Source organism: Metschnikowia bicuspidata (genome assembly GCF_001664035.1).
Source record: "Metschnikowia bicuspidata var. bicuspidata NRRL YB-4993 chromosome Unknown METBIscaffold_1, whole genome shotgun sequence".
Classification (NCBI taxonomy): Eukaryota; Fungi; Ascomycota; class Pichiomycetes; order Serinales; family Metschnikowiaceae; genus Metschnikowia; species Metschnikowia bicuspidata.
Window position 1 is genome coordinate 4,104,540 of NW_017387731.1, and position 22,266 is coordinate 4,126,805.

General features: G+C 48.4%; 6 protein-coding genes across 6 annotated transcripts; 4 read left to right on the forward strand and 2 right to left on the reverse strand.

Moving 5' to 3' along the window:
• The first annotated feature begins 818 nt into the window (after positions 1–818).
• METBIDRAFT_30441 (uncharacterized protein) lies at positions 819–1,174 on the forward strand. Its single transcript, XM_018855637.1, has one exon. The coding sequence runs from the start codon at positions 872–874 to the stop codon at positions 1,088–1,090; it is 219 nt and encodes a 72-aa protein (XP_018714572.1). The 5' UTR covers positions 819–871; the 3' UTR covers positions 1,091–1,174.
• A 4,592-nt stretch (positions 1,175–5,766) lies between these two features.
• Positions 5,767–6,045, forward strand: METBIDRAFT_117753 (uncharacterized protein). Its single transcript, XM_018854081.1, has one exon. It carries the CDS (start codon positions 5,801–5,803, stop codon positions 6,002–6,004), a length of 204 nt encoding a protein of 67 aa, XP_018714573.1. The 5' UTR covers positions 5,767–5,800; the 3' UTR covers positions 6,005–6,045.
• A 2,078-nt stretch (positions 6,046–8,123) lies between these two features.
• Positions 8,124–12,279, forward strand: CSC25 (Ras family guanine nucleotide exchange factor). The gene has a single exon (XM_018854083.1). The coding sequence runs from the start codon at positions 8,206–8,208 to the stop codon at positions 12,160–12,162; it is 3,957 nt and encodes a 1,318-aa protein (XP_018714574.1). The 5' UTR covers positions 8,124–8,205; the 3' UTR covers positions 12,163–12,279.
• A 497-nt stretch (positions 12,280–12,776) lies between these two features.
• METBIDRAFT_25918 (uncharacterized protein) lies at positions 12,777–13,019 on the reverse strand (the record flags this gene model as incomplete). Its single annotated transcript, XM_018855305.1, has 1 exon — positions 12,777–13,019. A coding segment is annotated over one exon (243 nt), but the record flags the coding sequence as incomplete, so codon positions are not given.
• A 3,681-nt stretch (positions 13,020–16,700) lies between these two features.
• Positions 16,701–17,507, forward strand: METBIDRAFT_76967 (tRNA methyltransferase; the record flags this gene model as incomplete). The annotated part of the gene is made up of 1 exon (XM_018858614.1): positions 16,701–17,507. One exon carries the CDS (start codon positions 16,701–16,703, stop codon positions 17,505–17,507), a length of 807 nt encoding a protein of 268 aa, XP_018714576.1.
• Positions 17,508–17,652: 145 nt separating this feature from the next.
• On the reverse strand, positions 17,653–19,356 carry METBIDRAFT_34459 (uncharacterized protein; the record flags this gene model as incomplete). The annotated part of the gene is made up of 2 exons (XM_018856476.1): positions 17,653–18,125; positions 18,234–19,356. The coding sequence occupies 2 exons, from the start codon at positions 19,354–19,356 to the stop codon at positions 17,653–17,655; spliced, it is 1,596 nt and encodes a 531-aa protein (XP_018714577.1).
• Positions 19,357–22,266: the final 2,910 nt, after the last annotated feature.

Sequence of the window (22,266 nt, forward strand, 5' to 3'; positions counted from 1 at the left end):
ATTCTGGGTTGGAATCTACGTTGGGATTCCGGGAGATTCTGGGTTAAAATCCCGGGGGAAACCTTGGGAGATTCCGGGATGGAATTCTGGGGAATCTGGGGAGATTCTGGGTGGAATTCTGAGGGAATCTGGGGAGATTTTGGGATGGAATTCTGGGGGATCCCTGGGAGATTCCGGGATGGAATTCTGGGAGATTCTGGGGAGATTCTGGGTGGAATTCTGAGGGAATCTGGGGAGATTTTGGGATGGAATTCTGGGGGATCCCTGGGAGATTCGGGGTGGAATTCTGGGAGATTCTGGGTGGGGTTCCAGAAGTCGTGCTTCCTGGCGCCAATTGATCCAGCAGATGCGGACTTGGGTGGCGACCGTGCAAGAACGTGACGACTCGAGAGGGGCGGTTGTGCCAGGGGGCCCCGGAACAGAGTGTGCTTGGGAGATAGCCGGCGGGACGGGTCTGACGGAGCGGAATGAAGAAAAACAAAGGCTTCCGGCAGGCAGGCGGCTCAGGCGGGCGGCGCAGGCAGGTCTGGAGTGGTGCGTCGGGCGTGTCGGAGGATATTTGGCCTAGGGTCGGAAGAGGCGTGTGGTGTAGAATCTGGGCGGAGGGCCAAGTGCACGCGCGAGTTTCGGCGCGCGGGCGGCCTGGGGTACGGGGCCAGGAATAGCGCCAGGATCGGGGCCAGGATTGGGGCCAGGATCGGCGCGGGGCCGCGCCCGGAATGCCACCGAAGGATGGGCTCCGACGGGGCGAGGTGCTGGGGGCTGTGAAGGGGGATGTGTTTTGGGGAATGAATTTTTTTACGGATGGTGAATTGATGATGTGTTTTGGGGATGTGTTTTGGGGATGTGTTTTGGGGATTTGTTTTGAGTAATGAATTTTTTTAGGGATGATGAATTGGGGATGGTATTAGGGATAGTGATTTTGGGGATGTGTTTTGGGGATGGTGAATTGGTGATGGTGAATTGGGATGGTAAATTGGGGATGGTGTATTTGAGAAATGAATTTTTATTAGGGGTGGTGAATTGGGATGGTGAATTGGGGATGGTGTATTTGAGAAATGAATCTTTATTAGGGATGGTGAATTGGTGATGGTGAATTGGGATGGTAAATTGGGGATGGTGTAATTGAGAAATGAGTTTTTATTAGGGATGGTGAATTGGGATGGTGAATTGGGGATGATGTAATTGAGAAATGAATTTTTTTGGTGATGGTGAATTGGGGATGATGTAATTGAGAATGGTGAATTGGGGTATCGTGATTATGAACGTAGTAAGTCTCTGACGCCTCAATCTTTGGACGCTGTAGCTTCTTGAAGGGCCCGGGGATTTGAACACGCGTAGTAGCGTTGTGCTGATCTTAGGAGAGTTTGATCGCTGACTAGTATATTGATTACCAGTATATCGATTTATCAGTGTGATCATTGAGCAGTATGTTGATTAGCCAGTATACCCACATACCATTATTGTGGTATGGTTATTGACCAGGATGTTCAGCAGCCAGTTTGTCAATTGACCATTGTGTCCATTCTGTTCATTGACCAGGATGTTGACTAACCAGTATCGACTAACCATTATTTTGAGTTCCTAGCATGTTCATCAACACTATTTCGATTGACAACAAGGTTGATTTTCCACTAATCATAACCTGATTTTACAGTATGGACATTATGCTGATTGACCAGTGTGCTGACTGATCAGCATGACCACTAACCGGTACATTAATATACAGGTATTTTGATTTTTCAGTGTGATTATTGAGCTGTTGATTGGCCATTTGTTGAATGGCCTTTGTGATCATTCTGTATTGGCCAGTATGTTTAAGCAGTGTATCAACAGACCATTAGGTTAAATGAAGAGTATGTTGATTGACCGTCGTGTACATTCGGTTTATTATCAACTGACCAGTGTACTGATTAACCATTCTGTTCATGGGCCAGTATATTGATTGACCAGTATGTTTATTTTCCCCTCTGTTCATTGGCAGGATATTGGTCAACCAGTGTATCGATTATGTTAATTAAACATGGTGTTCGTTCTGTTTATCAACCAGTATATTAACTGAACTTTCTGCCAGCCAGTGTGATAATTTATCATCAGATTGACTGACCAGGACGAATTAAGCAGTATATCGAGTGTCCATTTTTTGATTGGCCAGCGTATTAATTGACCATCATATTGACTGGTCAGGATATTGACAGTAGTGTTGATCGTCCAATTTGCTTATTGACTTGTATGATCTGACCAGTATGACCTGACCAACATGATTGCTGACCAGTATACTAATCGACCGGAATCTTTGACCGGATATTGACGTTCACCATTTTAAGTATGTTCATTGACCAGTATGATCGTTATCCAGTATATCGATCATTATGATAACGTATATCGATTGACCACTAGGTTCATGGATCAGTATGCTGATTTCCCAGTAATTCAATCTCCATCTTGATCATTGAAGAGTATGATTGCTGACCTGTGTCCTGATTGACCATTACTATCGTTGACGACCATGTGGATTAGCCAGTGTATTACTGACCACTATCTTAGCCAATGTATTGACTGGCTATTGTGTTGATCAAGTATGCCAATTAAGCAGTATATTGACCATCATGACATTATGATAATTGAGAAATGTATCAATTTTTTTCATTGACGAGGATTTTTAGTAGCCAGTGTATTGACTGACCATAATTTTGATTCTCCTATTGGATCATAGACCATTCTTTTTCTTCTGCAGTAGGATAGTTGAACAGTATGTTGATTTAACAGTTTGTCAATTGCCACTATGTTGATGGACCTTTTTGTTGTTGGTAATTTGGCTGATAAACCACTGGGTTCGTTCTGCACAATGACCAGGATAATCTATAACCAGTATTTTAACTGATTATACTTTTGATCTACCATTATGTTCATCAATTAGTATTTCGACTGATCATACTTCTGATTCATCATTCTGTTCATTAACCAATTTCGACTCATCATTCTTTTGATTCACCATTCTGCTCATTGACAAGTATGGTCGTGAACCAGCAAGATTGGTGACCAGTGTGCTGATTGACCGTACTATTGTCAACCAATCTATTAATTGACCATCATCTCAATCACTTTTACAGTATGAGCATTATCCACGATATCGATCGACTAGCCGGTGTATCGATTGACCATTAGGTTCATGGATCAGTATGTTAATCACCCATGTTTCAACTTACTGGTATGATTATTGACCAATCTATTGGCTAGCCAGGTTCCTATTGAGCAGTATGTGAATTGACCATTCCATTGCCCAACCAATGCATCGGCTGACCACTAATGTTTTTGACCGGTATGAAGTCCAACCAGTACATTGGTTGGCCAGCTGGTTGATTGCCCATCATATCCACAAATAGCTTTGCCAGCGACAAGACTTGCTTTGGGTTGACTCTAAGGCCCGGCGATAGCCGGGAGTGCTGAACCGTGTATGTCTGGGCAGCGGAGGCAGCACTCCATAGTGGGTGACATGGGTCTGCCAGCTTTAGTTGCGATTCTTTAAACGTATCTCAGGGACCTCGGTAAGCAAGAAGCAGATTAGTGACAATCAACACAGTGACAACATAAACAGTGACATATGTGCGGTCAACATCGTGAAAAACAACTTAAACGGGAACCCAGTGACGAACTCAGTGAAGCCAGCCTAGTCTGAATCAACTCAATGAAAACGATTTAGTTGCAATCAACTCAATGAAAACAACCCAATGAAAACAACCCAATGAAAAGCAGTGAGTGTCGGCGGCACCGGTTGGCGCAAGCTGCAAAAAGCACTGATCTCTGATAAATATGGCAGAAAAACGGAATCCGCAGGGTCTGACCTGGCCAGCCCGGTTGCGAAAAAGCTGGGGTTTGGAGGGGGCAGCCCCAGCGTTTTCGCACCCAAACCACAGGGCCATCTCAGCGCACGAGCCCAGCGAGTTGCCAAACACAGGGCATTTGCGGAAAAAGACAGCATGTATGGCCAATGATAATTGATACTGGAAATTTACAGAGAGAGGATTTATAGCATTTTCAAAGAAAGAAGAATGATGCTGGGACTTGTATTACGAGAAGAATGATGCTGGGACTTATATAGAGAGAATATTGATAGAAATTGTATTGAGAGAATATTGATGATAGGACTTTTATGTAAAAAAGAGATTAATCGGGTTTTTAAAGAGTGAAAATGGATGCTCGGACTTGCATTGAGAAGAGTGATGGGACTGTTGAAGAAAGAAGAATGATACTGGGATTTGTATAAAGAAAAAATTGATGCTGGGACTTATACAGAGAAAATATTGATGCTGGGCCTGTTTATATTTATATCTATGTTTTTTTCTGATACAAAACGGCATACTTGGATAGATCGCAAGGTGTTTTGCCCCAATCATGACATTTTGCCGTACACATATGTGGGCAACTGTTCTTGATCTTTCAGCGAAGAAATTGACAAGAAGCCGGAGATACATGATCGCCTTTCGTGCAATCATTTGAGCAGGGCCTGCAACCTCGGTGTCCACAGTCGTTTCTAACTTTGCAGATCTTGCCGCAAGAGACATTTTCCACGGAGCACAATACATTTGGGATAATCTCAAAGCCACAGTTGCATGACTTTGGCACATGATTCGTACAGAGTGGACACTATTTACCATCGCCATGGCATTTATGAGGTTTTTGTTTATGACCACATGCTTTTGGACGTAAACACTGTTTTTGACAGTTGAGAATGGTCCCACATCTCCCTGGTGCTGGAACGACAGTTTTACAACAATTGCAGACTAAGTCCTCGGAACATTTATTAACTAGAAAGTGAAACAGTATTAGGATTTAAAGGTTCCAGATTCTGGGACTTATTAAGAATATGTCCAACTTTATTTATAAAAGCTAATACTTTGGATTCAAGGCTTGTTTTCTTCCACTTAGTAAAAAAGAAAGATCTAGGTTATTTCAAAGGGAATAATAAAATAATTTAGGTGATACCATTTACGAGATTGTACCCACCTTGCACACTGTAATTTATGATATACACGATTACGAAATATTCCAATTTCGTATATTTCTTTTATGGATTCTAACACATACATCTACAAATTATTCGAGAAGACATATAAGACTTTTAAAGAGAAAATACTAATGCTAGGACTTGCACTGAGAGAAGATTGAAAGGACTTTGAAAGAGAAGACTGATGATTGGAATTGTAATGGGGGAATATTGATAGGACTTGTAGTGAGAGTTTCATAGGACTTCTAAAGAGGGAATATTGATGCAAGAAATTGTATTCAGGAAATATTGATAGAACTGCTATAGAGAGAATCGATGCTGGGACTTATATAGAGAGAATATTGATAGGAATTTTAAAGAAAGAGCGTTGATGATAGGAACTGTATAAAGAAAAGAAGGACGCTAGGAATTGTACGGAGAGAAGATTGCAATAACTTTCAAAGATAAAAGATTGATAGGACTCGCAAGAGAAAAAATGGATGTGACTGTTAGAGATCAATGCTATGAGCTGTACAGAGAAAAGGTTGATTGGACTTTTAAACAGAGAGAAATGATGCTGGCTTGTAAAGAAGAATGATAGGAGTTGTATTAAGCGAAAATTGATGCTAGGAATTGTATTGAGAAGAAAATGATTGAACTTTGAAAGAGTGATGCTCGGAGTTGAATCGATAGGACTTTCAAAGAAAAAAGATTGATCGGACCTGTATAAAGAGAAGCTTGATCGTACTTTTACTTTTAATGGGAAAATTCTGATGATAGGAATTGTATTGAAAAAACTTGATAGGACGATTAATGAGAGAATTGATGCTGGGACTTGTACAGAAAAAGCTTAATAGGACTTGTAAAGAGAGAAGATTAATCGGAATTTTGAAGAGAGAAAAATCACATTATTTTTCAAAAAGAGAATTGATGCTGGGAATTTTACAGAGAGAATTTATGCTGGGCCTGTTTCTATCTAGATCTATGTTCATTTCTGTTAGAATATTCATAAATTAAAAAGTACAACAGCAATAGGAATAGAAGGTTCAATATCTTGGGATTCATTGAAAGTATGTCTAACACATTCATGAAAGCCACTACTTTCAAAATGTAGAACTTATTCTACGTTAGTAAAGAAAACGACTTATGTGATTTCAAATACAAGACACTTTAGGTAAAATCATTTAAAAACTATGATTCATGATTACGTAATTTTCCACTCTCGTGTAATTCTTTAATGGTGTTGAACACATACATACATAAATTACGTGAGAAATTCGATAGTACTTTTAGAGAGAGAATTGATGCTGGGACTTGTATAGAGAGAATATTGATAGGACTTTTGAAGGAAGAAGAATGATATGACTTTCAGAGAGAGAAAATTGATAGGACTTGTATAGGAGAAGACTGATGCTAGGAATTGTTTTGAGAAAAGATTGATTGGATTTTCAAAGAAAAAGATTGATAGGACTGTACAGAATTGATAAGACTTTCAAAAGATTGATGCTGGGAGTAAACTTTAAAGGAGAATATTAATGCTATAATTTGTACAGGGAAAAACTTCTCAAGAAAAAATTATTGATATGAATTGAACAGAAAAAAAACCTTTAAAGAGAAAATCAATGCTATGAATTGAACAGAAAAAAAACCTTTAAAGAGAAAATCAATGCTATGAATTGAACAGAAAAAAACCTTTAAAGAGAAAATCAATGCTACAACTTGTACTGAGAAAGGATTGATAGGACCTTTAAAGAGAGAATATTGATGGAAATTCTATTGAGAAAAAACTGATAGGACTTTTAATATGAGAACTGATGCTGGGACTTGTACAGAGAAAAAATTGATCGGTTTTTTCAAAGGAAGATATTGTGATAGGCATTGTTTTGAGGGAAGATTGATTTTTTTTTTTTCATCGAAAAAAGATTGATAGGACTTGTGAAGAGAAAAAATGGATATGACTATAGAGAAATGCTGGGTCTTGTGCAGAGGCGTGCAGCGCCTGGAGGAAATGTGCTGGCTGTTCCCGCTCGCGGCACGGCAGTATGGAGGTGGAAGCAGCTGCAAACCACCAGGGAAAATACGCCGCCCGGTGTTTTATTCATTCGAGCTTCCGTCCGCTCGGCCTGGCCCTCCGAGGGTACTCCCTTTGACAGTTCCATTTTCCCTCACCTCGTTGGTCCTGTTTTTCTTTACTTCCTGGTCCTGCCTTTCCTCGCCTTGCTGGTCCTGTTTTTCCTCGCCTTGCTGGTTCTGTTTTTGTTCTACTTTCTGGTCCTGCCCCGGTCCCAGCAGGCCCGCGCACTCCACTCTACTGGCAGGCCCGCGCACTTTAAACAGCAGGCCCGCGCACTCCAAACAGCATTCCCAGTCCACCAGCAAACCACTTCCGCCGCTGTCCACGCCCAAACACCGGCGCCTCCAGAAGCACGGAAATCCAAGGACACGCCCGGGCCCCGGCGTTTTGCGGGCGCGGCCCGGGCGTGTTTGGCGGCAGCCGGGCGTTTCCCAGCCGCCCCCGCGCCAGGCCCCTTTGCCCCGCGCCAGCCCCCTACGCCCTAGGCCCCGCGCCACGCCTGGCCCCACGCCCCGCGGCCCCGTCCTGCCTGCGGCCCGCCGCGCCAAACCTCACTTTTTTTCGGCCCTGGACCCGCCAGCCGCAAACCAACCACCAACGTGTTCTTTGGCCGCCCACCCCTCTAGCCGCGAGACCCCGCCGCCACCCACGGCCGCCACCGCCACGTCGTACCAGCCAGGCACACTCCGCAAAGCCGCCTGCCCCGTCAATTCCTTGCCCGCCCCGCCAACTGCCCGGCCTGCCAATTGCCCGCCCCGCCAATTGCCTGCCCCGTCATTTGCCTGCCCCGCAGTCTTGACCCACGCCGCCAGGCCCCGCCGTGCCGCCGCCAAGCCCCGGGCCTCCCCCACAGCCGCCGCGTTCCCCTGCGCCGCCTTCCGTTGGCCCGCGCCGCTCCTTGTGCCGCCGGGTCTCTGCGTCCCCTGCCCCCGCGCGTTGGTCCCCAAACCCGCCGCTGCGCTTCCGCCAGGCCGCCTGTGAAACCCCGGCCCCGGCTTGCCTGTGCCGCGCGCCGCCCCGCCTGCTGCCCCCAACGCGCCTGTCCCCCGCCGCCGGTCCCAGGCCGCTGGCGAAACAGACAACCGGGCCCACTACCGGCCCGACCACCCGCCCCAAGCGTCCCGCCCGGGACTCCTAGCGAGACATGACCCCCGACGGCGCCGCGCCCGACGCCAGCCCCCTTCACGCGGCCACGCCCGGCGCCGGAGCCGGCACCGCGTGTCTCGACACCGTCATCGCCCTCTACGACTTCCCCGGCACCCAGCCGGCGCACTTGCCCTTGCAGTTGGGCGACACCGTGCACGTGCTCGCCAAGGCCGCGTCCGGCTGGTGGGACGGCGTGTTGCCCGGCGCCGCGGGCGCCGCCGTCCGGGGCTGGTTCCCCCGCAACTACGTGCGCTCCGTCAACTACGTGCAGCCGGTCTTGGACCGGCTCCAGTCCAAGCAGGAGATCGACTCGCTCACCGCGGCCAACACCGCGGCCAACGTGCTCATCCCGCTGTTCACCAGCTTGCTCCAGAAGAACTGGGGGCCGCTGGCCCGCGACCTGGCGCCCGCCACGCGCAAGAACTCCGTGGTGTCGTTTGCGCTGTCGGACGCCAGCGGCGAGCCGCGCGCGGAGCCGCCGCTGCCGCCGCCGCGTCTGGGCTCGCCGCTGCGCGCGAACCAGGCCTCGTTCGCCTCCACGCTCTCGTACAGCGGCGGCTCCGTGGCGCCGTCGCTGGGGCTGGGCTCGTACGGCGCGCTCCCGGCGGCCGGCGCCCGCGTGCTGTTGACGCCCGTGCTGGCCGCCGAGGACATGGTGGCGCGCTGGAAGGACGCCGAGGGCAAGAACGTCATCTGGACCCTGCGCCTCGCGGACAACGGCAGCCTCGTGTACTACTGCGAGGAGCTCGGCATCCACTGCGCGGCGCTCCCCTTGGCGCGCATGAGCCCGGCGGCGGACTCCGCCGGCGTGTGCGTGGACTTGCCGTCGCGCGAGGCCACGGGCGACGTGTCGCTCGCGCTCAAGCACTTCCCCAGCGACTTCGGCGCCGCCTTGGCCAGCATGGACTTGGCGCTGAGCTCCCGCTCTTCGTTGGCGGGCAAGTCCTTTGACGACTCGGCCGCCCGCGGCTCCACGTCGTCCACCATGTCGCAGACCAGCGCGTCCTCGTACCACAACTTCTCGCGGCCCTTCTTCATCACGCCCGGGCTCTTCTACTCGGACTTCTCGGACATCTCCCGCTGGACGGACCTCCGCGACCACCACAACTACCTCCTCGACTTGACGTGGCGCGCGCTCGAGACGTCCAACAAGCAGCTCTTCGCCATGCACTTGTCGGAGTTGACCAAGACCGTGTCCATCATGATGAACGCCGCGCGCTTGACGCAGCCGGACTTCGTCGACACCAGGCTCGAGAGGTCCATCCGCCACCGCGTCCGCAGAGTGTCCGAGGCGTTTGCGCAGATGTACATCAACAGCTTGTTGCACTTGAGTGTCATGCACTACTCCGACGGCCTGGTGGGCGAGGAATACCTCACCCTCGGCATTCACAACCTCAACAAGTCCACCAGCGGCGCCCCGCACGAGAGGCCGAGCGCCTCGTCGCGGGGCTCGGGCGACACCACCATCCAACAATTCCCCGCCTCCTCAAAGAACAGCGCCTCGCTATCCTGCGTGGCGTCCGGCGACGACTCCTTCGTCTCCTACTTGCTGCAGATCGAAGGCAACATTGCCATGGTCCGCTCCAAGATGAACAGCTTGATCGACATCTTCGTGAACTTGTCCAAGGATAAGCAGGTTCACGCCCGTGACTATGACAGCTCCGACATCTCCGAAGACGAGGGCGAGGACAGGTTCAACGTCTTGCCGCAAGTCTACCCCCGCTTCATTTCCAATGAGTTCAATGGAGGAAACTGGTGCAATCCCTTCTTCACGGGGAGCCACCGCTTCCTCAATTTGAGCGGGGACCACTTGAAGAACAAGTTCCATCTCAAAACAATCATCGACAACACCGCCTATGACCGCGCAAAGTCATACACGGACGAAGTCAAGAGATTCACTGACGAGACGTTGGGCTATCTTGATGCCTCGAAGCAGCACATGTACTACAACGAAGCATTGTTGAATTCCCGAAACGAGGACATCATCAGAGTCATGTACAAGTACCTTCATCATGCAAGTCACTTGGTTGACCTCCTCGAATCTTTCGACTTCACGCTCTTCAGTCTCGTTAAAAAGGCCTCCTCAGATGAGTCGGCACCGGAAGATGTTCTGGCCAGAATCAACACGTTGGATACCACCGTGGCGTTCGAACACCCGGTCGTTCTAGAGTTTTTCCAGAACAAGCAAGACCTCCACGATTCTCTCGCGAAAATCATCATCAATATTCAAGCTCTCACACTAGAAGACCCAGACGCCTTTGCAAGTATGAAGGATGAGGATTTCAGTTACAGCCGTGATGCCATGAAAGAACCACTTGAAAAGTCTGCTATGCTTTTGAGTCAAATCTTATCAAATCAACAAAAAAATAAGCACGATGAGCGCATCACCTTCGATCAAGATTACGCGTTGTATGAAATGTTGGAAAACGGTGCCTCGATTTGCGACAATATATTGTCTATAATCAAGGTTTTGATCGAGGAAAGAGAAACAGTCCTCAATTACGCTACGCGTGTGATGCATGATAACTTCAACGTTGAACTTCTCATTATTGAGCGCAACAACACATCTGGTGGTCTCAAACCAGAAGATACTGGCGGTCAGTATTTTGGTGATAACAAGAAGAAGGATGACACTCCCTGGTTCTTGGAGGGCGATGACGAGTACGACTTACTAGTTGACATGAATGGAAGTATCAAAGGAGGTACACGAAAAGCTTTGGTGGCACACTTAACGCATCACAGCACACTCGATAACGCTTTCAACACGATTTTCTTGATCTCTTTCGCAACCATCATGTCTATATCCGAGCTTCTTGATTTGTTGATACAAAGGTTCCAGATCGAAGCCCCAGAAGGATTAAGTTATGAAGAATACCTTCAATGGACGCAAATGAAACAAGATCGCATTCGCCTCAAAGTGTTGAACATGATGAAGCTTATTCTTGAAAACCATTGGTCAGAATCTTTTAACATCGTGAGCGTCTTACAAAAATGGCTTAAGTTTTTAAACCGGCCGGAAGTACAGACATTCCCTATCACCAAAAGACTTGTGCAAGATATCGAGAGAGTACAAAATGGCGAGACGGTTTCCACCGGGCCACAGCCATTGAAAGCTACAGAGAAAGCCCCTGCTCCCCTCATTAAAGGGTTTTCTTTGAGAAAGACGCGCTTGTTGGACATTGAGTACGTGGAGTTGGCGCGACAGTTGACATTGAGAGAATTCAAGCTTTATTGTAATATCTCAAAACTCTCGTGTATCCACAAAGTTTGGGGAAAGCGGTCTGGGGTCAATGAATCGATTTCGAGCATTCAAAACTTTATCAGGTCCTCGAACCAATTGACAAATTTTGTGGCGTATCTGATCTTGAGGAAGGACGATACGCGGAAAAGAGTGAAGGTCATACGTTATTTTGTGCAAGTGGCTGAGTGGTGCCGCCAGTACAACAACTTCTCGTCAATGACCGCGATCATTTCTGCTTTGTACTCCTCGCCTATTCACCGATTGAAAAGGACATGGGCCTTTGTGACCAAAGACATCACGAACCGGTTGCAAAACATGAACAAACTCATGAATTCAAGTCGGAACTTCAACGAATACAGAGACATGTTGAAGTTTATTGGCTCGGAACTCTGCGTACCCTTTTTCGGTGTTTACCTCAGTGATCTTACATTTGTTTACCACGGGAACCCGGATCATCTTTTGAACCGGACACGGATGGTGAATTTTGCCAAGCGTGCGAAGACGGTGGAGATCGTAACGGGTATCGACCGCTTCAAACACGTCCACTACAACTTCCATCTAGTACCGGACATCCAAACATTCATTGATCTATGGTTCGACAAGTGTCCCACCATCGATGAGCAGTATCAGCTCTCCCTCAATATCGAGCCGCGGGAGGAGAAACCGCGTCACGGCTCAGCTTCAAATGCTGTAAAGCATTCGTCAGGCCGCTAGCCGACAGACTGGTGTCCTGCGTATACGCGGCGCAATTGCGCCTCCAGTCGGTTTAGTTCGACTTGGTGGTTGTGAGCTCACAGCACCTGACCGAAATCAAGAAAATAGGTTCGAAAGCCACAATAAAAGTTTGTTAGTTTTTTACTATCCTAGCGCAATTGTTCTAGTGCAGTTGACCATAAAGGGCATTATCCGGGCGCACACTCACAATCAGTAGAACACCATCGGCTTTAAATGTTCAACAAGCTCAAGTCATTCTCAGAAGACGTGGCGAAAAGCTTCAATGAAATTCAGCAGGTGGATCCGCTTAAGAAAAATGGTGATCTGATAGAAAGATTGAGAAACTCCCTGAGGCTACTTAGCCAGAGAACACCAGAAATTGGTGATCTCACTCAACCTACAGACGACGAGCCAACGACCAACGAAAGTCGGAACGAGCTGCCAGGCAGTCCCACAGTTCTGAAAAATACCATGACAAAATCTTCATCTAACGGTGTTGCCGAAATGTCCTCGGGACTTCGGAATGATAAAGCCTCGCTGGAAGAAACGGAAGATACACCAGTGTCGAAACTGGTTTCTCCAAACGCCCTTCAAGATATAGACTTAGAGGACTTGCCTCCTGTGGTTCGGGCAAAATTGAAAAAATTCGTGAAGTACGAGGAGAAGTATCCACTACTTCTAGATGCGTATAAAACCGAGAAGAAAAAGGGCGAGCTTATGTTGGCGTTCGAGAAAGTGATGAGTGAAGTCACACCCGTACTGTCTATTTCGGACGCGGGGCTTTTGGTCGACTTCCTTAACGGTCTCACGGAGAAGGCCACATTGCTGGCCAATGAGTTGCGAAGGTCTGTTACTGAAGCTTCCAAGCTAGCAAGAGAAAATGAAGAATTAACGAGCAATTTGGCACGGTCCCAAAAATCTTTACAAGCATTCGAAGAAAATATGGCGAAAAAAATCAACGCCGAGTCCGAGTACATCGCAAATGTCAAGCAGTTGGAGGAGAAGATCAAAGCTCTTGAAGCCGAGGTTGCCGCTTCTGTTGCCAACAGTACTGAGACATCTGCTAGCACTGAATCCAGCGCCGAAATTCAGAAATTGAGAGACGAATTGCTGGCTAAACAGCAGGCGCTTGAAGACGCGAACAACAGCTTTGCCGACACAAAACAACGTCTCGAAGACAAGATCAACAAAACCCAAGAAGCTATGCAAAAGGAAATCGACCAGGTTGTCTCTCGGGCAAAGACTGAAGCCTCGAATTATGAGGAGAAGTTGAAGGCTTACGATTTGGATGTTGCTGAGCTTCCGAGTCTCAAACTCAAGTTGAAAAATGCTGAAACAAGTGTACTGGAGTACGAGGCTCGCCTTGCGGAACTACAAGCATCTGCTCAATCGAAGGATCAACAAAAAGAAAAGGAGATTCTTACACAAGATTTAGCGGCATCCAATAAAACCGTGGAAGAACTCCGGAATGAGTCTGGGGTATTGCGCTCAGAAGCTCAAGATTTGAGAGAGCAGCTCTCTGAGCTTAAGGATGTGAACGAAGCCATGGAATCAACAGCTAAAAAAACACATGGCGACGCCGAGTCAACTGCCGTCAAAATCAAATTTCTCGAAGACGAGCTCAAAGTGAAATCGGAAGAAGCCGGCGCTTTGTCAGCGGAGCTTGAAAACACAAAACATGAGCTTGCGCAAGCCAAGGTGCATGACCCATCGACATTACATCCTGATGCGGGCGTACAGTCTTCAAACCATAAATCAAACACGGGCAAAAAGAAGAAAGGCAAAAAGAATAACCGCTCAATACCAGCAGCAATTGTGTCTGCTAATGAAGAAAAAAAGACTACTAAAGAAGAAGAGCAACTCGTGAAAGAAAGGCTTGACCTCATTGCTCAAGTTGAGGCAGTCGAGGCAGAAAAGACAGAGCTTTTGAAAGAAATCGAACATTTGAAACAGGTCTTGGTGGAGAAGAAACAGCTGATCTCTGACTCGACTGTTGAGATTGAAAAAAATGCAAATGAACTCACTAGATTGAAGCAAGATCTTCAAGAAAAAGAGGATCTCGTTAAAAGAATGGAGAGAGAGAAAATGGACGCAACAAGCGTGCAAGAAGATCTTCGCTCGACCAAAAAAGAACTCCAAGAAAAAAGCGAAGATCTCGAGCAATTGAGAGACCTGCTCAAAGATTTGGGAAATGAACTCGTGACAGCAAAAGAGGATTTGAAAGACACAAAGACAAAGTGGCAATCCGAACATGCAGCCGAAATAGAAGAGTTGAAAAAAAAAGAAATTTCTCTCCGTGATTTGTTGGAAAAGAAGGAGTCTGGATTTAGTGAAGCGCTCAACGAGAAAGAACTGGAATTGAAATCCTTGACGGAGAAGAATGCAAGAGTTGTTGAGAGCAACAACTCGGAGATCAGCCGGCTAAGTGAAGAACTCGAGAACGTGCAAGCCAACCTCAATGACACAAAGGCTAAGTTGATCGAGCTTCAAAAAACAGCGTCTAACAAGGAGGAAGAGCTGTCTCGACTCAAGAGAAACATGGATATTCTCAGAGTCGAAAAGAAAAGGCTCGAGGAAAGAATCGAAGAGTTCTCCAAATTCAAGAGTGCTGACGCATCTTTAAAGCTTGAAATCGCCTCTCTTCAATCCTCAATCTCGCACAAAGACGAACAAATCAAAGAGCTCAAGGATACGCAGGAGAAATTGAACAGGGAAAGGGATGATTTGAACAGCACAATCGCCACTCTAAAAGCTACAAGCAGCGACCTCCGCGCAACAAACCAAAGATTCACAGACGAAAAGACACAAATGATGGAAAAGCAGCAATCTGCCATCGAGCGAGCCAATGCGCTTGCGTCGGAGGTATCTAATCTCCAAGTAAGCCGTCAGAAAATAGGGACCGAGCTCGAGGCATTAAAACTCAAATACGAGGCCTTGCAAAGAACAAGAGCCAGTTCTTCTGATGAGATTCTGGAATACAAGCAGCAACACGAAGAGCTTGCGAGCAAGGCTAAAGAGTCCCAAAACCAAATTGACGATCTCCAAGAAGAGCTTTTTGAGGCCAAAAACTTATTGCAGGAGCGTACGAGAGAGTCATCGACATTGAGGAGAATTCTCTTGGAGGCGGAGGAAGAACACACTATAAGGTGCAATGAACTTAAGAGTGAAATGAGAAGTTTGAGTGAAGAACAGAGCGAAACTGAGGCCAACTTCCAGGTTCAGATGAAAAAAAGACAGCGAGAGATCGAAGAGCTTAAACACTTGTGCGAGAAATACGTGGCCAAGATCACTGAGCTCGAAAAAACATGTGAAGAGGTCCGTCAGAAATACGAACCTCTCCGAAACACAAAGCACCAGGCTTCTTTCGAGGACCTTCAGAAACAAAGAGACTTGGAGAATATGGTGGATGAGTTACGGGCGTCTCTCCAGGCATCTAGCAAAAAAGTGAAAGACTGTGAGAATCTCAACGGTATTCTCAAGAAACTAAATGAAGAGTCCACACTAAAGTTCGAGAGACTCTCGAAGAACTACAAGCACGTGACGCATCAATATAGGCAAATTAAGGAGAGCCAGGAGCAAAAAGGAGCCGCGGCGGCGATGGACCAAGAGACGAGGTCTGCGGCTATTAAGTCACCAGAAACAAACGTGGCATACTTGAAGAATGTCTTGGTAGGTTTTCTCGAACACAAAGAGCAAAGAGAACAGCTTTTGCCCGTGTTGAAGATGTTGTTTCAATTCAACCCAGAAGAAGAGAGAAAATTGATGCTCGCATTGCGGTGATTTGTTGCACCAATGTTGAGTCAGACCCTCGCGTTAAGTTATCACAGGAAGTCTTCGATGGGTTCAATAACTCTTACGAATAGACGGTTTCATGCATCATGGCTGAGATGCTGACTCTTGGTGTTTTGCGGCAGGCATGACAGGTTCGGTACAAGTGCGTCATATGTGACAGCAATAATGGAAAGCATCCTATGAACGCAGTCAACAAAATATGAAGTGGTGTTCGAACGTATAATTCGTATACGAATATACGCAGCTTGAGAATGGGCCATTTCCTTTGTGGCTTTTCGATTGATCCTTCTTTATTCCAGGCTTTGTGAAAACATCCACTCCGTAATTTCACTAGTGCAAATGGCTCCTTCTTTCCCTCTGTTCAAGCAATAGTCATAAAAATTTGCATTCGAAAAATTGACCATAAAGCTATTGCATAAGTATTACATAATCGACACCAGGCCTGGCCGCAGATTTTCAATAATAATGATGCGCCAGTGAATCATCCAGCCGTTGTGTTTGCCACGTGATACCCAACTCTGGCATCTGCACAAATTGGTTCTTCCAACATGACCGAATATGTCACGTGACGCAAGACGGATTTCCGGGTGCAGTACGGCGATGCCATGTATTAACGAACCCCAGATAGACCCAGCCCCGGCCTGTCTTCAAATCTTGAATATTCTCCCTCCTTAAAATCAATCCTATTCTAACTTTTCCTGCAGGAAAGTCTGTAGCCCATCATCACTGCATCTCCAGAGCCACACATGCTGAGCCCGTTTGACCAGAAAAAACAGCTGATCTTGCGTGAAATCCTGGGCACTTCTGCTGCTGCCCCGGATGCCTCTCCCAAAGGCACCATTGATGTTCTTTGCATCTCATTAATAGACACTATCAATTCCCATCCCGATATGGTCACCACATCACTGTGTTCAGGAAGGGTGTCTGTATTTCTTGAGGGCAACAAGACAAAAACACAAATCGGAGCAAAGGGCCATGAGGGCCGATGGTTGTTTGTCACGCACGACCCAGAATCCTTGCTTGCATGGCACGAGTCTATCGACTTTGCATATGAGCCCATGGCGTCGCCGGGTCTGGGCGAAAACGGCGAGGCCACACGATACATACTTTTCAAATTCGAACCGTTGATCTTACACGTGAAATGCCGAGACTCGGCGAGCGCCAACTTGCTATATTCGACGGCTATGGCCTGCGGGTTCAGAGAGTCCGGAATTGGAAGCAATCACATTGTCGGGATCCGGATTCTGATCAAGTTGGACATTCCAATTGGCTTTCTCCATGGCGAGAGGCTTGTTCTGTTGGTGAGCTCTGAGTACTTGGGAATAATCACTCAGCTTTCGTTAGACCGGTTTAAGGAGAACTTCCGAAAAATGGACCAGTTGGAGGCAGCGATCAAGCAGATGAGGCCTGTGGAGATAAAGGCTGAAGAGACGAAGGAAGAAAGACGTCTTCGGAAAATCGAGGAAGGAATGAAGAGACGCGAGTCTGTAAGAGCCGAGAAAGAAAAGAAGAACAGACAGAAGCTAGAGGCAGAAGGCGGCGTATCCGTGTAGAGCACCCGCATGTAAATGCCACCTCAAATACAAACCGACGGAAGGATGACCTTCTATTATTATAATCAATCTGGAAGTCCATAAGCTGTATATAAAATCCCAATGTGTGTTTGAAACCCAGACTTCTTAATAATAAACATCAACTTCAAGCACTGCCGTCATTAGCAGGGGGGTCCGCCTGCTCCTGTGTGCCGTCTTGGTTGCCATTCTGCTGGCCTTGAGCGGAAGAGCTCTGCGCTTGTTCATTTGTACTTGCGCTCTGCAACCTCGTTTCCCTTGATGACCTGGCACTGGACCCAAAATCACTCGCAAACATGCTTGAATTTCTAAAGCGACCTTGCAGGGAGTCGCTGTCAGACGCCACTGTTTCCACTCCACTCGGAGTTCTGCGGCTAGATACGCCCGATGCAAAAAGGGAATTGGAACCTGAGAGATCGTCTCTCCGTCTCCTTGCCCTTCTGAAATAGTTCTGGATGTTGTTGATGACCGGGGAGAACGGAGGGTTTCGCTCTCGTAAACTTCGCGTGCCACCCGACGCCTCGAGAGAGGCAGCGGGGGAGTCTCTAGCTCTTCTTGCAGACTGGTTAAAGATCACCAGAGTTGCCCTGCGCAATATCGCTGGAAGGCTACCTCCATCATGGTGCGCATGTGACCCCTGATCCCCCTGTCCCGTAGACTGCGTGGAGTTGGTACCACTAGAGCTTTGTCTGCTGGTATCTGACGTACCCGAGTCTCCATTTGGCTGCGAAGCTGTGCTAGGAGGATTCAAGGGTTCTGTGGTGAGGTCGTCAAGCCCGCCAAAGCGAATATAACTAATTGGCGGGATTCCAGTGCTCCTTGCAGGCGCCTGATCGGGATCAGCCACAGAGAGCCGGCAGAGCGGACAGTTCGTGTTCTCCTTGAGCCAATGAGCCAAGCACGAACGACCAAAGACATGGTTGCAAGGCATTTGTAGAGGCGTGTGGTCGAACTCTTCTTCGTGCTCGCACAAATAAACTTTCTGTTCACCCTGTTCGTCATTCGGGTTCTCGTCGGCGGTTTCGTTCTGGGGGGTATTATTAGAGTCCGCGGAAGGCGGGTTCTCCCGTTCAATCTGTGCTGACAAAGACGGAGACGGCTCGGGCGTGGCCGACGCAGAAGGCACATGCATGGTTGAGCTGAGCTTCCTTTTCTTCGTGATAACGTGGTCCTCCACGTTTATCGGTGGTGAACACTCATACTGCTCGAAGCAGATCGCACACGTCTTGTCGGCGAGATCCTCCACGTTCAACGACTTGAATGACTGAAACTTCTCGAGCGGAATGCCGGGCTTGGGTTTGGGAGCGTTGTTTATCAATGCAGAGTACGCCATGCGCGTGGCCAACGAAATGAACAGCGAGATAATGTGCGGCTCGCGGTTGGTGGCGTTGTTGGGGATGGTGACCACGAGCGACCCTGTGCGTCCTGGAGTTGGCTCTTCCGCGCTGTCCATAAACATGTAGTTCACAGTGATCACTATGGCGCCTGGGTGGCCTCCCGGGGAGCCCGTCGTGAATACGGTGGTGCCTTCGACGTTGGTGGTGTTTCCCGAGGCGTCCAGGCCTGTGGGCTCGTTCTGCCCAGCTGCAGGCAGCGGGCGCTGGTCCGCGGCAGAGCTGTGCAGATTCTCCTCCGTGGACCGGCGCCCTAGAACCGTGTCGAGAATCTCGTCGAAGATGTTCAAGCTGGTGGGCGAGGCGGGCAGAGGTGGGTGTGCGTCCTCGGGCTCTTGCGAACGCTCGTTGGGCGGATCCCGGCCCTCTTCCAGGTGATCTGGATTTTCTGGGTTCTGGAGATACCGGTGGAGGCGCTCGGCGAATAGCACCGACATGGGCATGTTCGGGTTGAAGGTGAAGGTCTGCGAGAAGTCGTTTTGCGGCAGGCCCTCGGCAGGGGCCAGGCCAGCGCCCGTGGAGCTTGCCGGGGCGGTGTTCACCGTGCTCTCCGGGGCGGCCGGGACGGTGTTTGCGCTTTCCGGAGCGGCCGGGGGCTCTGTTTGCGGGCCCGCCGCCGCATTAGTAAGCGCGGGCGTTTGCGACTGTGGAGCAGCAGGAGCGTCGTATCCACCCGTGTTTGAAGCGCCAGGGCCGGTGGAGCGGTCTGTGGGCCCGGCTCTGGGCCCAGGGCCCGCGTCTGGTCGGGGCGGCGCCATGTTTGTGTTTCGTGGAGTGGTGGGGCCTGGGGCAAGGGTCAGAACGAGGCCTGGAGCAAGGGACCAGCGGGGCGGGGTGGCGGGCGTGCTCTTGGACAAGGCATGCGTTTCGGCGGTGGCGAGGACAGAAACCTGGGCCGCAATGGATTATTCGGGTGTGGTCCACAAAACGTGTAGTTGATGTTCAAGAAAAAAAAACGGGGAGCCGTAGCCGTGCACTGAGGCGCGGGGCCCAGGCAAAGGCGATTGGCGGGCCTATTTTCGCAGCTGGCGCGGGCGGCAATGGTGGGCCTGGAGGGCGAGGCCCTGCGATAAGCCTGGGCCGGGGCGAGCAGGTGGGCCCAGAGGGGGCAGTGCGCAGAAGGGGGCGGGAGGTACGGGTGTGCCGGGGCTAACCCAAACGCCAAACACCCCGGCTGCTCCCTCAAACAATAGCTGGGCGGGCACTATGACGTCTGGATCCGGGAAAGTCGGCCCCGGCCAGCGGAAAGTCGGCCATGCCGGGCCCGCTTTGGCGGCACCTCCATTGCACGTGGTCCAGCGGCACAAAATAGCTAAAAAAAGCGCAAGGAGGAATTTCGAAGACAAGTCGAAGAAAAAGGCCAAGTACGAAAAACGGGGCGGCGCTGGTCTGGGGAACCGGTATGGCAATTGGGATTTACGGCCGCGGCGCGGGTTTTTTCCAGTGCGGCGCCTGGGTAAAAGACCAAACTAAACCGACACTGGCCATTAAGTAATGCATACGGCGACGGGCCCGGCCAATGTGCCAGGCCGCGGGCATGAGTGCAAAGATATGTGGAATCTGGGGAATTTGCAATTTCCGTATGGCGCTGGGCCATGTCACGTGCCCGTGTGGCGGGCTAAGCGTGTCATAATTTTGCTGATACGGGCTTTGCTGAGTCGGAGGTAATTTTCATCCCGCCGCGCATGCTGTTGGGGCCTGGGTGTCTTTACGCATTCTTTCTGGCCTCTCCCTCTGAACTGGTTCTCCTCTGAATTGGTTCTCCTTTGCTTTGTTTCTCCTTTGCTTTGTTTCTCCTTTGCTTTGTTTTTTTTGTGGCTCCCTGTCCTAAATCTTTTCCCTCTCTTCTTCGACGACACTGTCTTTTTTTGCCGCTCTTTTGTTTCTTATGGTGGTCCTTCCTGTCTTCTTTACTATTCTCTTTTTTTTTGCGAAGCTGGCCCTGGTTGAACTCGTGTTCGCGCAACCGTTTCGCAGCCAATGAAAACTGATGCCCACGCTAGCGTTGAAACTTTAGGCGCCATAGCTGATGCGCTCATGTGCTTCTCTTCTTTCTCGTTAAACCTGCCCATGTTTTGGGTGCCATGGATTCATACGCTTATCAAGTATTCTTGAAAGTGTGCGGCAGCCATGGTCCTCGGCGTTTTCCAAGGACTGGGTGCACTATTTGATCGTTGCTCCGTGCTATACACTATACTCGGTATTTCGGGCTCCTTGCAAATTCTGCTTTATTCAGTACTGGTATAGATTGTTTTCTGGCTCACTAAGTACTCAGGCCCACTATTCTGCAAACCCATGCACATATTGGTGTTCTTTTTCTGGTGGTACAATCTTGTGCCGCACATTCTCGTGCCGTGTCCACAGTAGGTTTTTACTTTCTGATCTGTCCGCACCAACATATGCCTATGATGTTTTGGAATTATCAACCGTTTAAAAACACTACCGGCTATAAAGGCAAAGCGAAATCTTTTGATAAAAAAATACTCTACATATTGAAAAGCCTGTGACACACTCAATTGTTCTGCATAGGCTTGACACACTTAATTCATATCTAGACTTTAGTCATGAGCTATTATGATCGAGCCACAGTATTACATGCTTTCAATCACCTATCTCGAAATAGATCAAAAAATTGAGCTGTAAGCCCGAAATGAAGCCAAATGAAATTAGATGTTTTTTTTCTCCTCCCTTATAATTAAAAGAATGATATATTGTTGCGGTCAAGCTTTTGGCCAATCTTCCTGGGATGTGGCAGACTATGGCCCAAAACATATCACTTTAATTTATGGAAAATGCAAGTTTATCTTTCCTGGAGGAAGCATTCTAGCACTTTTAGATAGGACTTGAGCCCTGAGGGCTTTTGTATGCTCTCTCTAAAGTTTCACACCAGCTTCAAATATTAGCAAACTTTGTAAGGCCCCAGGGACTTAGAGTTCTTTCAAATTAAATTGCGTCTACTTCGAGTGATACCAAATTCAATTGTGTTTGAAATTGATGAGCGTAGTGGTGTGATGTCTGATTATTTCTTCTTCGAATATTGCAAGAGTAACTACAGAGTCTAGTAGCTGGCTCTTAGCGAATCTTGTTCCACAAGGTCAGAAGCTCGTTTCGAATAGAATCAGTAGTGGCAAATATCAGAAACAAAAAGGCTGCCTTCTTTTCAGAGCTTTGAATCCAGCCAGTTGTTCTTCTTCCTTCAAGCGCAAGTATGAATGCAGAATGTTTTGTGGGACGATGGAAGCAGAGCTGGCAATGCTGGACGAGCCGAGCGAGTCTGTACTTTGTTGAGAGTAGCGATGTCTTTGTACACTCTTTATATTGATTTCTGATTGGCACGAGTCTGATAG